The sequence below is a fragment of the Myxine glutinosa genome, chromosome 5, assembly GCF_964187855.1.
Source record: "Myxine glutinosa chromosome 5, kmMyxGlut1.1, whole genome shotgun sequence".
Lineage (NCBI taxonomy): Eukaryota > Metazoa > Chordata > Myxini > Myxiniformes > Myxinidae > Myxine > Myxine glutinosa.
Genome location: NC_136265.1, coordinates 67,594,396 through 67,610,380, shown reverse-complemented (window position 1 = coordinate 67,610,380; position 15,985 = coordinate 67,594,396). Strand labels below are relative to the sequence as shown.

General features: G+C 44.4%; 1 protein-coding gene across 1 annotated transcript in view; it reads left to right on the top strand.

Annotated features, from left to right (window-relative positions):
* The window catches only part of LOC144892028 (uncharacterized), a 63,736-nt gene that overhangs the window by 36,445 nt on the left and 11,306 nt on the right, over positions 1-15,985 (top strand). Inside the window, exon 5 of the mRNA XM_078777179.1 lies at positions 11,398-11,547. Within this exon, the coding sequence (XP_078633305.1) occupies positions 11,398-11,547 (150 nt within the window). The remainder of the gene's footprint in view (positions 1-11,397; positions 11,548-15,985) is intronic.

The following is a 15,985-nucleotide window of genomic DNA, read 5'->3' as shown; positions in this document are numbered from 1 at the left end:
TGCATCAACTTGTGATTGTTACGTGGTCCCCTCGGTGACTACCTGGTCTCGGTGACCCCCGGACCGTGAGAGGACTTTCGCCAGAAAGTAGTATTATATATGCGCTTTCGCAACGCAATCCCTATGAATTCCACCCAAGAGAAACTGATGTTCAATGATATATTTCCAGGGTAAGGATATCATACAATTTCAAGGATACAATCACGGATATATTCCCCGAGCACTCAACAACAAACAACCATCAACAATTCCCAATCCACAATCAATTCCCTATATGATTAAGATGGCCATCTTATATATGTGTGTCCCCTTTTGGTACTCACGACCCCCTTTTGGTCTCTGCCCCTCACAATGTCTCTGGGCCCCTCCTGACCAAGATGATGGTCGGCGTCGCCGCACTCGGGCGGTTTGAACGAACCCTGGGTGGACGTGTTTCCACCGGGCAGGTATCGTATCAGGCACCCCGGCTGCAGCCCCTCGTGGCCACGCGAAGTGGGTACGGTAAAGCAAGCCCAAAAGCCCCACGCCGCTTGCAACGCGTGTTAGGCCCCAACGTGCGACCCGTAAGCGTCCTTTTAGACGGTGCCGTGAACGGTGCCAGACGCGGGGTCGATGCACGGCCCCACGTCAACTTGACGTCTCCACCGGGTAGGTACACGTCCCGGTAACTCCTCTCGCCAGACGGGCTTCGGAACGCCGCTTTTCCACGCGGCGCAAGGTCGATCCCACCTTTCGTCGGAGCGGGGCGAGGAAGAAGAATACTCATCGCTTTTCTTCCTCGTGTCTTTTCTTCTTCCGTTTCCGGTCACTTCCGTTTCCGGACACTTTTTCAGAAGGGCTCCTGACCCTCCAACCACAACAACCCTTAATCTACTACACATGGATAAGCAAAGACCTGAATGGTAATTCACATACATTCACATAAATATGTAACACTCCCCCCCTTCAAGAAAGAAAGTTTGAACCCAGCGAAAACTTTCTTTGCCGGCCAATTTGGAGAAACAAACCAGATAACTCAACCCCCCCCCACATTATCAGTTCCCCCCGGGCACAGTTATCACGTAAAAATAAAGCAACCAAAATTTCACCACAACCCCCCCAGATTAACTCACTCTGGACAAAGCGTCCGCCACGACATTGTCCCGGCCCCGTACATGTTCCATTTCCCATTGGACTCCTGCCAAGCCAAACTCCATCTCATGACCCTCTGACTTTGACCGTCAGTTTCTTGTGAATGAAGGTTAAGGGGTTGATCAAAGATCCAAAGTTAAGCAACTCGATAGCACTTTTTCCGGGAGGCCAAGCCGAGTATTCACTACATGGATGCCTTTAGGAACGTGGAGTTCACGGTTAGTCCGTGCAGGAAAGTTCTCTACATGGGCGCCTTGAGGAACGTGGAGTTCACGGTTAGTCCGTGCATGAAAGTTCACTACATGGACGCCTTTAGGAACGGCGTTCACGGTTAATCCGTGTAGGAATCTTGGCTCGGCGGCTCCGCCGCATTCAGTGCTTCAACTTCTCAGAACCTCCCTAATAATTATGGTGGGACCACTTGTCCCTGTAGTCCCATGAATAGCGGTCTCCTTCTCGGCCACTACTTTGACAATCCTTCCTTCGGGAGCTGCTGTAACTCAGGGAGCCTCCATAATAATATTGATTGCGGCCACCACCAAAACTACCGCCCAGTTGTCCTCTCCTGTAGACCTCTCGACGCCTACGAAATGCCTTCCCTACTGTTATGGTCCGACCCTCCAAATCCTTGCCATTCCAATTCTTCTCTGCCTCTCTGGCGTCTTTTGTGCTGGCAAACGTGACAAAGCCGAACCCTCTTGACTGTTGCGTTTCCCTGTCTCTTACCAACCGCACTTCCACCAGCGGCCCATATCTGTTGAAGACAGAGGTCAGAACTTCTTCCTCTGTTTTGAAGTTCAGTCCCCCTACAAATAACTTGGCACTTTTGTCGCCATCCCGAGCTGGTGTGGTGTTATTTTCCCTGCTGGGCTCTTTACCAACCCTCAGGTTACCATAAACTTGACCCCCGGCCAAATCATTCCCGATAACCACAGAGACACCCTCTACAGGAAGCGTGGCTTGTAAACCGACGGTGACCGGTCCTGACACCAAATCGGACTCCAAATGGATGACATGAAGTGGAGCACTAACACCGCCCCCGATCCCCTGTAAACGAACACTATCCCCCGTTGCCGTCTCCTCGGACCATGGCAAAATGCCTTCAGGCATTAAAGATTGATGTGCCCCTGTGTCCCTCAATATCCTAACCGGTCTCCGGTTAGTCGAGGCTCCATCCCGTGACACAAACCCCTCTGAAATAAATGGTTGGTAACCCTTTTGATGGCGATTTCTCACAATGGCCATTGCATTTGGAGTCGTAATAGTCGGACTCCGCTCTGGGTCTTCCCTTTTCATGCGGTAACAACTGGACATCAAGTGTCCCGGTTTCTTGCAAAAAGCGCAAGTAGGCCCGGAGGAAAAACTCGTGGTCTGCCTCGGGCCCCCCGAACTATAAGTTTGTCTTGGGCCCGCATCCCTCTGATTTCGAACAGGTGGGGTATCCGCGTTGTCCCCATAATCCTCTCGAGGCCGCCGCCATGTATGGTCGTTCTCCGCACCTGCTGTTCCCCACCTCCCCTGCGGAGATCTAGGCGAGGAGTTAGGTTCGTGGACCCCTATTCGGTGGGTTAAGGCGTAATCATCTGCCATGGTGGCTGCGTCCCACAACTTTGGTACTTTCTTTTCCTGCAGGTACACTTTGATGTCCTCGTGGACACACTGCTGGAATTCCTCCACCAGGATCAAGTCACGCAATGTTTCGAAGTCTTTCCCGACTCCTTTTGACTCACACCACCGATCAAACATGTTTTCTTTCACTCTGGCAAACTCCACATGGGTCTCACTCTCCCTCTTCCTGGCATTCCTGAATTTTTGCCTGTAAGCTTCCGGAACCAACTCATAAGCTTTGAGGATGTGCTTCTTCAGTACCTCATAATCTGCACATTGGTCCATTGGTAGCGCCGAATAAATCTCTTGAGCTTTTCCCACCAGCACACTTTGCACTAGTATGGTCCAGGCCTCCTCCGGCCAGTTTAATTGTCGAGCCACTTTCTCAAAGTGTGGAAAAAATTTCGCGACTTCCTTTTCACTGAACGGTGGAACCAGCCTCACATGTCTGCCCACATCCCAGGTTTTCTGGTTAGGTGTCGACCCCGTCAGCAAGGGTGGTGCCTCTCCCCGTTCTCTCATTAACTCCAGCTCCTTGAATTTAATTTCCTGCCGAAGCTCCATGTCACGTTCCTTTAATTCCCTTTCTGCTTTTCTCTCCTCTGCTTCGAGTTCTCTTGCAGCTCTCCTCTCCTCTGCTTGTTTCTCTTCTCTCCTCTCTTCTGCTTTCCTTTCTTCTTCTTTTAACCTTTCCTGGAGTTCTCGTTCCACTCTCCTTTCCTCTGCTTGTTTCTCTTCTCTCCTCTCTTCTGCTTTCCTTTCCTCTTCTGATCTTTCCTTTTCTGCTTTCCTTTCTTCTTCTGCTCTTTCCTTTTGTGCTTTCCTTTCTTCTTCTGCTCTTTCCTTTTCTGCTTTCCTTTCTTCTTCTGCTCTTTCCTTTTCTGCTTTCCTTTCTTCTTCTGCTCTTTCCTTTTCTGCTTTCCTTTCTTCTTCTTTAATCCGTTCCTGGCTCCGTAATTGCAACTCCAGTTTCCGGAGCTCAACATCTTCTGGTTCTTCGGGTAGCCACTCCCAGGCTAACTCGTCCCATGTTCCTAATCCCACCATAGATTGTATCACCGTGGCCTGCAACTCTGCCTTCCTCAAATTAGTTCGGACCTCCAAGTTAAAATGTTTGGCCAATTTCAAGAGGTCCGACTTTAGTAACGCTCGGAACTGTGCCTCACTCGGTGTTACCGCAAAGTTCTGTGCCACAAACGCCATGGTGACTATCGTTAACACCTGTTAACCTTCACCCAAGACTTTACCCCAATTTCCCCAAAACTTTACCAATTAATACTTAATTAATTAATAAAAATATTATTTTATTATTTTATACAAATACACTTTTAGATCCCGGACGTAGACCCAATTGCGAATCCGCAAATCGTAATTTGGACGAGCCCCCAATTCTGTTACGTGGTCCCCTCGGTGACTACCTGGTCTCGGTCACCCCCGGACCGTGAGAGGACCTTCGCCAGAAAGTAGTATTTATATATGCGCTTTCGCAACGCAATCCCTATGAATTCCACCCAAGAGAAACTGATGTTCAATGATATATTTCCAGGGTAAGGATATCATACAATTTCAAGGATACAATCACGGATATATTCCCCGAGCACTCAACAACAAACAACCATCAACAATTCCCAATCCACAATCAATTCCCTATATGATTAAGATGGCCATCTTATATATGTGTGTCCCCTTTTGGTACTCACGACCCCCTTTTGGTCTCTGCCCCTCACAATGTCTCTGGGCCCCTCCTGACCAAGATGATGGTCGGCGTCGCCGCACTCGGGCGGTTGAACGAACCCCGGGTGGACGTGTTTCCACCGGGCAGGTATCGTATCAGGCACCCCGGCTGCAGCCCCTCGTGGCCACGCGAAGCGGGTACGGTAAAGCAAGCCCAAAAGCCCCACGCCGCTTGCAACGCGTGTTAGGCCCCAACGTGCGACCCGTAAGCGTCTTTTTAGACGGTGCCGCGAACGGTGCCAGACGCGGGGTCGATGCACGGCCCCACGTCAACTTGACGTCTCCACCGGGTAGGTACACGTCCCGGTAACTCCTCTCGCCAGACGGGCTTCGGAACGCCGCTTTTCCACGCGGCGCAAGGTCGATCCCACCTTTCGTCGGAGCGGGGCGAGGAAGAAGAATACTCGTCGCTTTTCTTCCTCGTGTCTTTTCTTCTTCCGTTTCCGGTCACTTCCGTTTCCGGACACTTTTTCAGAAGGGCTCCTGACCCTCCAACCACAACAACCCTTAATCTACTACACATGGATAAGCAAAGACCTGAATGGTAATTCACATACATTCACATAAATATGTAACATGATGTAGTGTCATCTTTGTCTAAATCTTCCATCATGAGCGCGAGTAATACATGTTTGGCCGCCATCTTGCTTCTCTTCTGCCTGTTCGGCGCAAAGCAATCTTCCGGAAGAGGCTTCTGTCTTCGGAAGAGACCAAATCGCACGCGCCTTTTATTAAAAAAAAAAAAAAAAAAAAATGAACATTGAAGACGATGCTGCTAAAAAAATGCACCGCTCTAACGCATAACCACGAGTTTAAACTTCATTTACAACAAATATGAAAACTATTTTCATATCACAATGTTAAATATATAATATATAGAAGATAATGTAAAAAAAAAATGAGCCCTATCTTCCAATGGTAAAAAAATCCTTCAAAAAATTCCTGGATCCGGAATAATATCCTGAGCTTCACCAAAAATTAATCAATTCTTCCTTATCCCAAGGGCAATCATCCCACCAACTTTCATCCAAATCCGTTCAGAACTTTTCCAGATATCTTGTTCACAAACACACGAACATATGAACACACACACACACACACGGACGGACACGATCGAATGCATTACTCCCTGGCGGTAGTAAAAAGGGGACCATGGTGCCCGAAAAAGGCCAGCCCCTGCTATGCGGGGAAAAATGGCCTCCAAAGGTGGTTCAATTGAAGTTACACTGCACAGGCTCTGACCTCTCCGGTTACCCTTGCCAGAGGAGATATTGCATTTGGGTTAGTTTTTGTTTGTTTTATACAAAATGGAAGATTCGCAAGTATGTTGGTTGGTCTGGTCTGTGATTCTGTCTGTTTTTTCTTGGCAAAATAAATTTTGTGAAATAAAATTCTATTTTAAATAAATAAAATACATTTCGCCAAGTTTGTTGATCAGTTCGGTTAGTTAGTTAGTTTGCTTGTTTGTCTGTCCCCTCCTCTACAGTCCAAATCACTCAGGCGATCGTTCTGAAACTTTTGCAGATTGTAGGTACCATCCCTACGACCATCCCAGTTTTCACTCCTGTCTGTCCGTTTGTCTGTCTGTCTGTTTTTGAACAAAATATTTCAAAACGTTGTGGACGGATTCGGACGAAATTTGGCAGAGATGTAGCATATGAGACAAGGACGAAATTATTAGATTTTGGTGAAGATCCGGATTCGGATCCGGCTACTAGAATTTTAAAAGTGATTCTTCACCATTGCGAGATAGGGCCAAAAACAATACATAGCAGGATATCTCAAAAAGTTGTGGACGGATTTGGACGAAACTTGGTGGACCGGTTGGGTGTCTGACAAGGAAGAATCGATTCTATTTTGGTGAAGACCTGCATATAGATTCGGATATGAGAATTATTTAATTTTTTAAGTGCTTCTTCACCATTGGGAGAAAGGGCCAAAAACGATACTTTTTGGCCCTATACACCGCTCTAACGGTGCAGGATGGCTGCAGGATATCTCAAAAAGTTATGGATGGATTTGGAAAAACATGTTGGGCAGGTTTTGTGTGTGACAAGGAAGAATTGATTCAATTTTGGTGAAGATCCGGATCCGCATCTAGCTGGTATAATTTTTTAAGTGATTCTTCACCATTGATTGATATGGCCAACGGAGGTATGTTTTCTACTGAGTGCCGTTTTAGTTAATGCATGTACTCTTGTCTGTTTGTAGACGATTTTTGTGCACTGTTTTGAAGCAATTATTTGAATTATTTTGTGCACAAAGATTTATATACCAAGCAAAGAGGGTGCCAAATATAATTCATCAATTTAATTTATCTTACTTTATTTTGAGCTTCTGCTCATCTTGGTTAGTGGCATAGGAAAAAGTCCCACGTGGAAAAGAGAAAACTGTGTCCATGACAACAATGTCACCCCATTACAATCAAATGGGATGTTTTTGTGATTTAATTGTTGCCAAACCTCAGGAATTTTTCAAGATATCAGATTGAAACTAACACAGCTTATTTGCATGCACGTGTAGCGTATGTGCATGAAATCTGTTTAAAATCAGTCAAAGGTCAAGGTCAAGGCCACCCAAAACAAGTAAAACACCTATTAGGCCGCGATTAGAAAATCTATCGATCAAATTTTGTTATGCACAACATTCCATCATGCAAAACACTTGATTGGTCAAATTTTCCAAATTCTCAAAATGCTGTTTCCATGGCAACTTTTGTTTGTTTGTGTTTCACAAGTATCATGCTATGCACAACATCTTTCTTGTTTGCTTGTCTGTGAGCAGAATATCTGAAAAAAGTTGTAGACGGATACAGACAAAATTTGGTGGGCAGGTTGGGTGTGTGACGAGGAAGAATTGATTAGATTTTAGTGTAGATCGGCATCTGGATACGAGAATTCTTAAAGGAATTCTGCACCATTGAGAGATAGGGCCAAAAACGATATCTAGCATGATATATCAAAAAGTTATAGATGTATTTGGACGAAACTTGGTGGACAGGTTGAGTGTGTCACTAGGAAGATTTGATTCGATTTTGGTGAAGATCCGAATCGGATACGAGAATTTTTGGAATTTTAAGTGATTCTTCACTTTTGAGAGACGGTGCCAAAAACGATATATAGCACGATATTTCAAAACGTTGTGGACGGTTTACGACAAAACTTGGTGAATGAGTTGGGTCGGTGACTAGAACAAGTCAATTCGATTTTGGTTCAGTCCAGATCCAGATCCGAACCATCAGTGGGATGCAAAACGTAAACTGTTCAGCTTGGCAGAGGTATGCACGTTACTTAGTGCTGTTCTCGTTACTTGTTTTAGTCTTGATTAGTGCATGGTATTTTGCTCATGAAAACTTAGTTTAAATGGATTTGTTTTTGTTTCAGATGCTATTGTGAAGGTCAAGTCAAAGTTTGTCGCTCATTTGTTCCCTCAAGCCGAACGTTCGAACCACAATCTGCCCGCTAGTTATGGATGATGATTCATGTACATTGGTGGTGAAGATAGTTAATTTATTGAGAGAAGCTTCATCCTCATGAAGCGGCACTTACACAGAAGGAAGCTGTTGGACTTGCCTTCAGACCTTGTTGTGACTCAAACACCAAGATCGTTCAGAAATGAAATCCATTCTGCACATTGCAACATCAAAATATTTGTACTTCAGGATAAAAGTGCACATACTGATTGAGGACTGTGAGAGATTTGTTTGATTCCCAACAAGCAATACGGATAATGGAGATAATGCCGAGATATGATGGGATTATTTTTGTTGTCCCCCGTCACACCGCGGAGCGAAAGGGGGACTATGGTTTTCCCCTCCGTCCGTGCGTGCGTGCGTGCGTGCGTGTGGGTGTGCGTGCGTAAGCGAAGGACTGCATTCGAATTTGGTGTGTGGGTGCAACCCACGTCAAAATCCAAGATGGCCGCCGCCATGTATGTCTGATGCCATGTATGTCTGAACCTTGTGAGCGAAATATCTTGAAAAATAAGCGAAGTACCAACTTCTAATCTGGTGTGTGGGTGTATCTATGCATAAGGAAGAACCCTATTGAAAATTGGGTCGCCACGTCAAAATCCAAGATGGCCGCCACCATATATATGTCTGAACCTTGTGAGTGAAATATCTTGAAAAATAAACGAACTACTAACTTATAATCTGGTGTGTGGGTGTATCTACGCATAAGGAAGAACGCTATTGAAAATTGGGTCGCCACGTCAAAATCCATGATGGCCGCCGCCATGTATGTCTGAACCTTGTGAGCAGAATATCTTGAAAGATAAGCGAAGTACCAACTTCTAATATGGTGTGTGGGTGTATCTCGGCATCAGGACGACCGCTATTGAAAATTGGGTCGCCACGCCAAAATCCAAGATGGCCGCCTCCAAGTATGTCTGAACCTTGTGAGCAAAATATCATATCATAGCATGTTTTCTGCATCTTCCACTTTGTCAACTCACATCACTTCCCCGACGGGGGACCTAGGCGTAACGCTTGTTTTTACAGATATTGACCGGAAGCTGAAGGTGGATCCTGAACTTGTGGATTGGCCCGTTAAAGGTTAGTTCCCCCCCCCAACCCCTCCACACTCCCCCCCCCCCCCCCAGGCACGTGAAGCGAAAAGCAGGGTTAAGCAATTGTTTCTTCACGTCCATCCATCTCTCATCAGTTTATGATTGAGGAACAACTTATTTAAATTGAATGTTAGATTTTGAAGATGATTTGGAAGATAAACCTGCCATTGAACAGTACTTTGTCTCTGAATTTGTCTCAATCACACATGCGCAGAGGAGTGAGATGCGCATGCGTAGACTAGGCATGACAATTAAAAGATGATCACAAAAACATCATTGGTCACATGGTGTGGCAGCCATATTGGATTGAAGGAAATTATTAAATAATTCTTTATCTTAAACTGCTTACCCTGTCGATGCTAAATATTACAAATATCATCTAACATCATTGTTCCATATAGTTTGAAAATGATGATGTCGTAGGTCACGTGGTTTGGCAGCCATCTTGAATAGAAAAATGAGCCTTAACCGATCAACACGAAACTTCACAAATGTGATCGCAGACACATACATATGCATAGTGTACATTTTTAAAGGTCATATGTCACCTGGTGTGGCAGCCATATCAGCTTGAAAGTCAATATTTTTTAAAATCCCTTCTCTGAAACCGCTTCACCGATCGATGTGAAACCTGTCATGGCTGGTGAAAATGTGAAACTTGAAAACAGCTGAAGGGATTTAAATTAAACTTGTTTATTTTTCCGACAGTGAACGAGGGTCTACCCATTGTGGGACTATGCGGAGGCATATTGGCGACACAGTCGCATTGCTCTAGTTTGGAATATAGGTTGATGACCTCCGTTCTGTTCAGGTCATTCTAGAAAAGTTGGACTTGTAAGCAGTATTTGTACCTTTTTCAGCTGTCTTCCTTGAAATTCCCATTCCACAAAAGGGAATTCTTCTTTTTGCCAAATACATCTTAGTTAGACAGGTCAGTAATCTCTGAATTTTCTGTCACATCTAGTGATTAATCTTCTATGTTACTGACGCAAAGAAATGTTTGACTTTGATGTCCTTTTATGAATAACAATTTATTTTATTTACATTTGTGATCCCTTTTATTGTGATTTCTGAAATTTATCGGGTTTTGCAATTTCTTTGTGTCCAATGCTTTTGTTGCACAGAGTCAAATTTTTGAATAAATTCAGTGCGTTTTACATCCTTGTTTGAAGTAGAATAAAACACATTTTTAGCTCACCTGGAACGAAGTTCAGGCGAGCTTATGTGATGGCGTGTCGTCTGTCCGTTAGTCCATCCGTCCGTCTGTCAGTCTGTCCATAAACACTTGAAACTTCTTCTGCGAAACTGCTGATGGGATTGTGACCAAATTTGGCACAAATGATATTTGTTGTGTTGTGACTAAAGTTTGTTCACGGCATTAAAAAAAATCAGGACCTACGGGGGTCTACCGGGGGCCAATGTGGATCCAGGTTTGACCCCCAAAATAGGAATTTGCTTTTTCCTCTGAAACTACACACAATTTCGATGAAACTTCATGACAACCTTCACCACCCGTGATGTACCAAAGTTTGTTCATGGCATTAAAAAAAAAGCTGCCCCTTTAGGGGTCTACGGAGGGGTTTCTCCCCAAAATCGGTGTTTGCTTTCTTATCAGAAACTGCACACACAATTCCGAGTAAACTTAACCACAACCTTCATCACCCGTGATGTACCAACGTTTGTTCACGGCATTAGAAAAATCTGCTCCTTTGGGGATGTGCAGGGGGGTTGCTGCCTAAAATAGGTATTTGCTTTATTCTCAGAAATTACACATGCAATTCTGATGAAACGTGACCACAACCATAATCACCCGTGTTGTACCAAAGTTTGTTCCTGGCATTTAAAAAATCGGGGTCTAAGGTGGTCTATGGGGGTTTTTCCCCCCAAAATGGGTATTTGCTTTTTTTCTCAGAACCGACACACACAATTTTGATGAAACTTCACCACAACCTTCATCATCTGTGATGTACCAATGTTTGTTGAAGGCATTGGAAAAATTGGGGTCTGAGGAGGTACACAGGGTAGGAGGGGGTGAGGGGTTGCCCCCCAAAATAGATATTTTTTGGTTTCTTTGTTTAAAGTCTTATGATTATGTTGGTATGATTCTCCATGCTACCCTGTCTTCTAGAAACCATTGAAATTTGTTTAAAATACCTTTAGTCAGTGTCGTATACTGTTTATTGTACCAGGTGAGCGTCAGGGGTATTGTCCCTTTGTTTTATTTTACTATCTCCGAGTAGATTTAGGGTGAGACGTTGTTGGTTGCTTTATAATTCTCTCACCACTGTTTTGGTTCTTGATTTGATCGTTGATCCCTTTCTTTCATGTAAAGAACTGATGTCACATTGTTTACAGGTGGAGCTCATCTCGTGAAGACAGAAAATTTCCACCAAAGACACTTTCTTCAGACTTCTCAGGATTCACTGAGCAATGAGGGTGTAAAGCAGGAACCTTGTGATTCTCCTTCCAGGAAGCATTTAAGCAATGCTAATCAGATACTTAAAGGTAAGCAGAGCCAAGCAACACACGTACTACAACAACTTTTACTTATTTAACAGCCCCAATTATTACCACCTTCTGGTGTGGTAGCCAGGAAAAGTTTTGGTCCCAGTCCTTCACAAGGTTGCTGGCCAGGCGGCTTGGCATTAGGCTGAAGCTGTACTCTACACAAGCCAAAGATGGAGCAGCTAGATAAAGTTCTGTACGAATGGTTTGCTCTTAAGCGTTCTGAGGGAGCACCAATCTCAGGACCGAAGTTCATTGAGAAGGCAAAGTATTTTTATGATCAGATGGGATTGACTGATCAATGTGCATTTTCTTCTGGCTGGCTAGCTTGTTTCAAGCTGCGACATGGGATACGGCAGCTTGATATCTCAGGAGAGGAAAAGTCTGCAGATCGCAAGGCTGCCAAGAAGTTTAGCAATAATTTGGCTGAAGTTGTCGCTAAACATGGCTTGACTTACGACCAAATCTACAATGCAGATGAGACTGGGCTATTCTGGCGGTGTTTGCCGACATGCACACTCGTTGGTTATGGCGAGAAAAGCACTGCAGTATTCAAGAAAAACAAGGATCATTTGACTATTCTCATGTGTGCCAATGCCGCCGGAACACACAGAGTCAAGCTTTTGGTGGTTGGGAAGTTTAAGCGGCCCAGGACTTTTAAAGGTGTGCATCATATACCCATCGATTACCAAGCCCAAGCTAGTTCATGGATGGATCGTGATATATTTTATGACTGGTTTCATCATGCATTCGTTCCAGCTGTCAAAGAACACTTCAGGAAGATCGGCTTGCCTGAAGACAGCAAGTGCATTTTGTTGCTCGACAGCTGTCGAGCACATCCTTCGGAGGCAGATTTATTCAGTAGGAATATCTTCACAATTTTCCTGCCCCCTAATGTCACATCTCTGATCCAGCCTATGGATCAGGGGGTTATCCATCATCTGAAATACCTATACAGGAGGAGATTTATTCGGAAAATGCTCAACCATGATGACATCATCTATGATTTTCAGAAACAATTCAGCATCAAGGATGCAATTTACAATGTTGCACAAGCCTGGGAGTCCGTGAAGTCTGTAACTCTACGAAGGGCATGGAAGAAGGTTTTGCCAAGTGTTATGCTCGTTGAATGCTCGTCAGATGAGGAGGATTTTGAAGGTTTCAATACCCGAGGGAATAAATCTAATATCCAGGAAATTTTCAGTATGGTGAGGATAGCAAGTGACGATAATCCACTTCAGAGTTTGACTGAAGCCGAAATTGAAGAGTGGTGTGAAGTGGACCGAGATGTTGAATTAACCCGTGTTATGACAGACTCTGAAATCATCGATGGTGTTATTAATCCACAAAAGGAAGTTGAACAACAAGAGGACAACGATTCAGAAGAAGACAATGACTCAAAAGAAGACTTTTCAACTGAGCATACCACTTGGGCTAATGCTGCTAAAGGTCTTGACACGCTTGTGAAATTTGCTGAAAGGCAGAAAGCTTACAGCACCCAGGAAGTGATGCAGCTGCACTTCAGACAAGAACATTTCATGAGGAAGAGGCAAGAAACAATGCAGCAGTCTGACATAGGGAAATGCTTAAAGAAAGCCACTGGAGTTCGACAAGATGATGAGCCTCAGAAAGAGGAAGTTGACACTTTAGATCGTACATCAACTTCAAAAGACTAGTTTGTTTTTATATAATACAGGTATGTTATTGTCTTGCATACTTATTAGTAATATTACCTGTATACTGCACTGTAATAATGTTATTATTTAATCTATTTTTCACAGGCAAAGTTTTGCAAGTTGTTATTTTGTGCCATTCTATGTAACATTTAGATAACGGGCATATTTGATTAACCGGCAGGGGAAAAGTCCCATAGCTGCTGGATAAAAACAGCTTATACTGTACCTTGTTAAAAAACATTATTAAAACCTCTTCCTCTCTTCCGATTACTTCTTCACAGTTGGACAAGATAAATTGGAAATATTCCTTCCCCTCTCTCTACTTTTAATTATTCTGTCATCCGTAGTATGAATATGATGAGAGTTCTGGGACATCCCCAATTTAACATTGACGTCAGTGGAGAAAAGGAAAACTATTTTACCATCCTCCAAATATATCACACCCATTTCTTCCACTTTCAAGTAAGCTGGATGAATAATAATTAAATTACCTATAAACACATATTTCAAGTGATGCAACATCACTTATTCAAACTTTACTCGCGAGTGGATTTAATGTACGGGTGTTTCAAAAAGATGGACCCGATTTGAAATCGCTATATCTCTGCAACCACGAACCGCCCAAAAATGAACCTCTTACCACTTGAAAGGGTGGGGCATAGAGTTTCAAATGACCACTGCTAGATGGCTCTCCCAGCGCACCAACAGCCTCTAGCCTCAGTCGTTCGCAAGATGGCGACCCCGCAACACAAGGCGTTTTGCGTTCTGCATTTCAGCAAGACCGAATCCGTAATTGCGGTGCAGCATGCGTTTCAATGGCGTTTTGGCATTGATCCGCCAATGCCAAAGAGCATTCGTCGTTGGTACCAACAATTTGAGGAAACATGCTGTTTATGTAATGGGAAGAGCCCAGGGCGACCACGCACTTCAGAGGAAAACGTGAGAAGAATTCAAGGGAGTTTTCTGCGTAGCCCGCGTAAGTCCACTCGTCGTGCCAGCCGAGAACTTGTGATCCCTCATACGACTGTCTGGTTTGTGTTAAGGCGACGTTTAATCCTGAGGCCGTACCGGTTGCAACTGGTACAGGCTCTTCGTACAGGTGACAAAGGAAAGTGTGTAGAATTTAGTGATGCAATGTTACAGAACATGGAAGGCGACAGCTTCTTACCGCGTTTGATTTTTAGTGATGAAGCAACGTTTCATCTAAGCGGTAAAGTTAACCGTCACAATGTGTGCATATGGGGACTAGAGAATCCACACGAAACTGTAGAGCATGAGCGTGATTCCCCGAAAGTGAACGTGTTTTGTGCCGTTTCTCAAATAAACGTTTATGGTTCTTTCTTTTTCGAGGGAAAAACAGTTACGGGGCAAACCTATCTCAAAATTCTGCAGAACTGGCTCTTTCCACAACTTGATGAAGATTCCGATGACTGCATTTTTCAGCAAGACGGAGCACCGCCACATTGGCACCTGCAGGTTCGACGTTTTCTAAATGACACACTGCCTCAACGTTGGATAGGTCGCATGGGACCCTAAGACTTGGCGCTACACCCTTGGCCCCCAAGATCCCCAGACATTACACCCTGCGACTTTTTCTTGTGGGGATACGTCAAAGACCGTGTTTTTGTGCCACCATTAGCGACTAATCTGGATGACCTCAAAAACAGAATCACGGCAGCGGTGACTTCAGTGAAAGAAGACACTCTGAGAGACGTTTGGGACGAATTCAACTATCGTCTCGATGTTGTCCTTGCAGCAGGTGGAGGGCACATAGAGCATTTATAAAATGGTCAGTAAAACTTGATAACTCATTAAACCGTTTGTAACTTTTTGTGTAATTGTAACATGTTGCCATCGTGAAATATACTGCTTTGAAATTGGGTCCATCTTTTTGGTTGGCTTAGCGGTTAGGGTGCTGGCTTGGATGGAAAGTGCTCCGTCTAGATGATGGGTGGATCCGTCTTAGATGGGTGCTCCGTCTAGGATCCTGGGTTTGAATCTCGGTCAATCGCTGAATTAATGCCAGGGGGGTTGACTCAGCCTGTCATCCTTCTGAGGTCGGCAAATTGAGTATCAGTTCACTGGTAATTCCCTGTGTCGCAAGAGGCGACTAACAGGGTTGGCGGCAGGAAGGGCATCCGGCCATAAAACATTGCTTCAAAAAGGGAACCACGGTGCCCAAAAAAGGCCAACCCCCGCTCTGCAGGGAAAAATGGCCTCTAAAGGTTGTTTTTTTTGTTTGTTTTTTTGAAACACCCTGTACTATTATCACATATTTATAACTCCCATCACAATCCATTATATGGTAATACCCTCAGACCTCGCTATCGCGGGGGATACTTTCCTGGAAAATCCGCAAATCGTGAAACCCACGAATAGCGGGACATTGTTTCAATGGAGAAAGGGGGATAGGTTCCTGAGTCACGAAAATCCGCGAATAGAGAGACCCAAACCACAAATAGAGGCAAAATCTGTGAATGGCGAGGCAAAATCCGCAAATGTCGATGATAATCCACGGTTTTATAAACACAGTATGTGAAGCTAACGGCTCGTGAATTTTTTTTTTTGCGCCTCTGAAAAACCGCTAATTCGCGGAACACGGCCGCGAATAGGAAAAAAAAATGCGAATTTGCAGAACATGGTCGCAAATAGAGAAACAGGTCGCATTTTATCACCCGCGAATAGCGGGGTATGACAGTACATTAAATCATGCACATCTTACCTTAAATATACCATGTCCTCCAACCAGCATGACCACACCT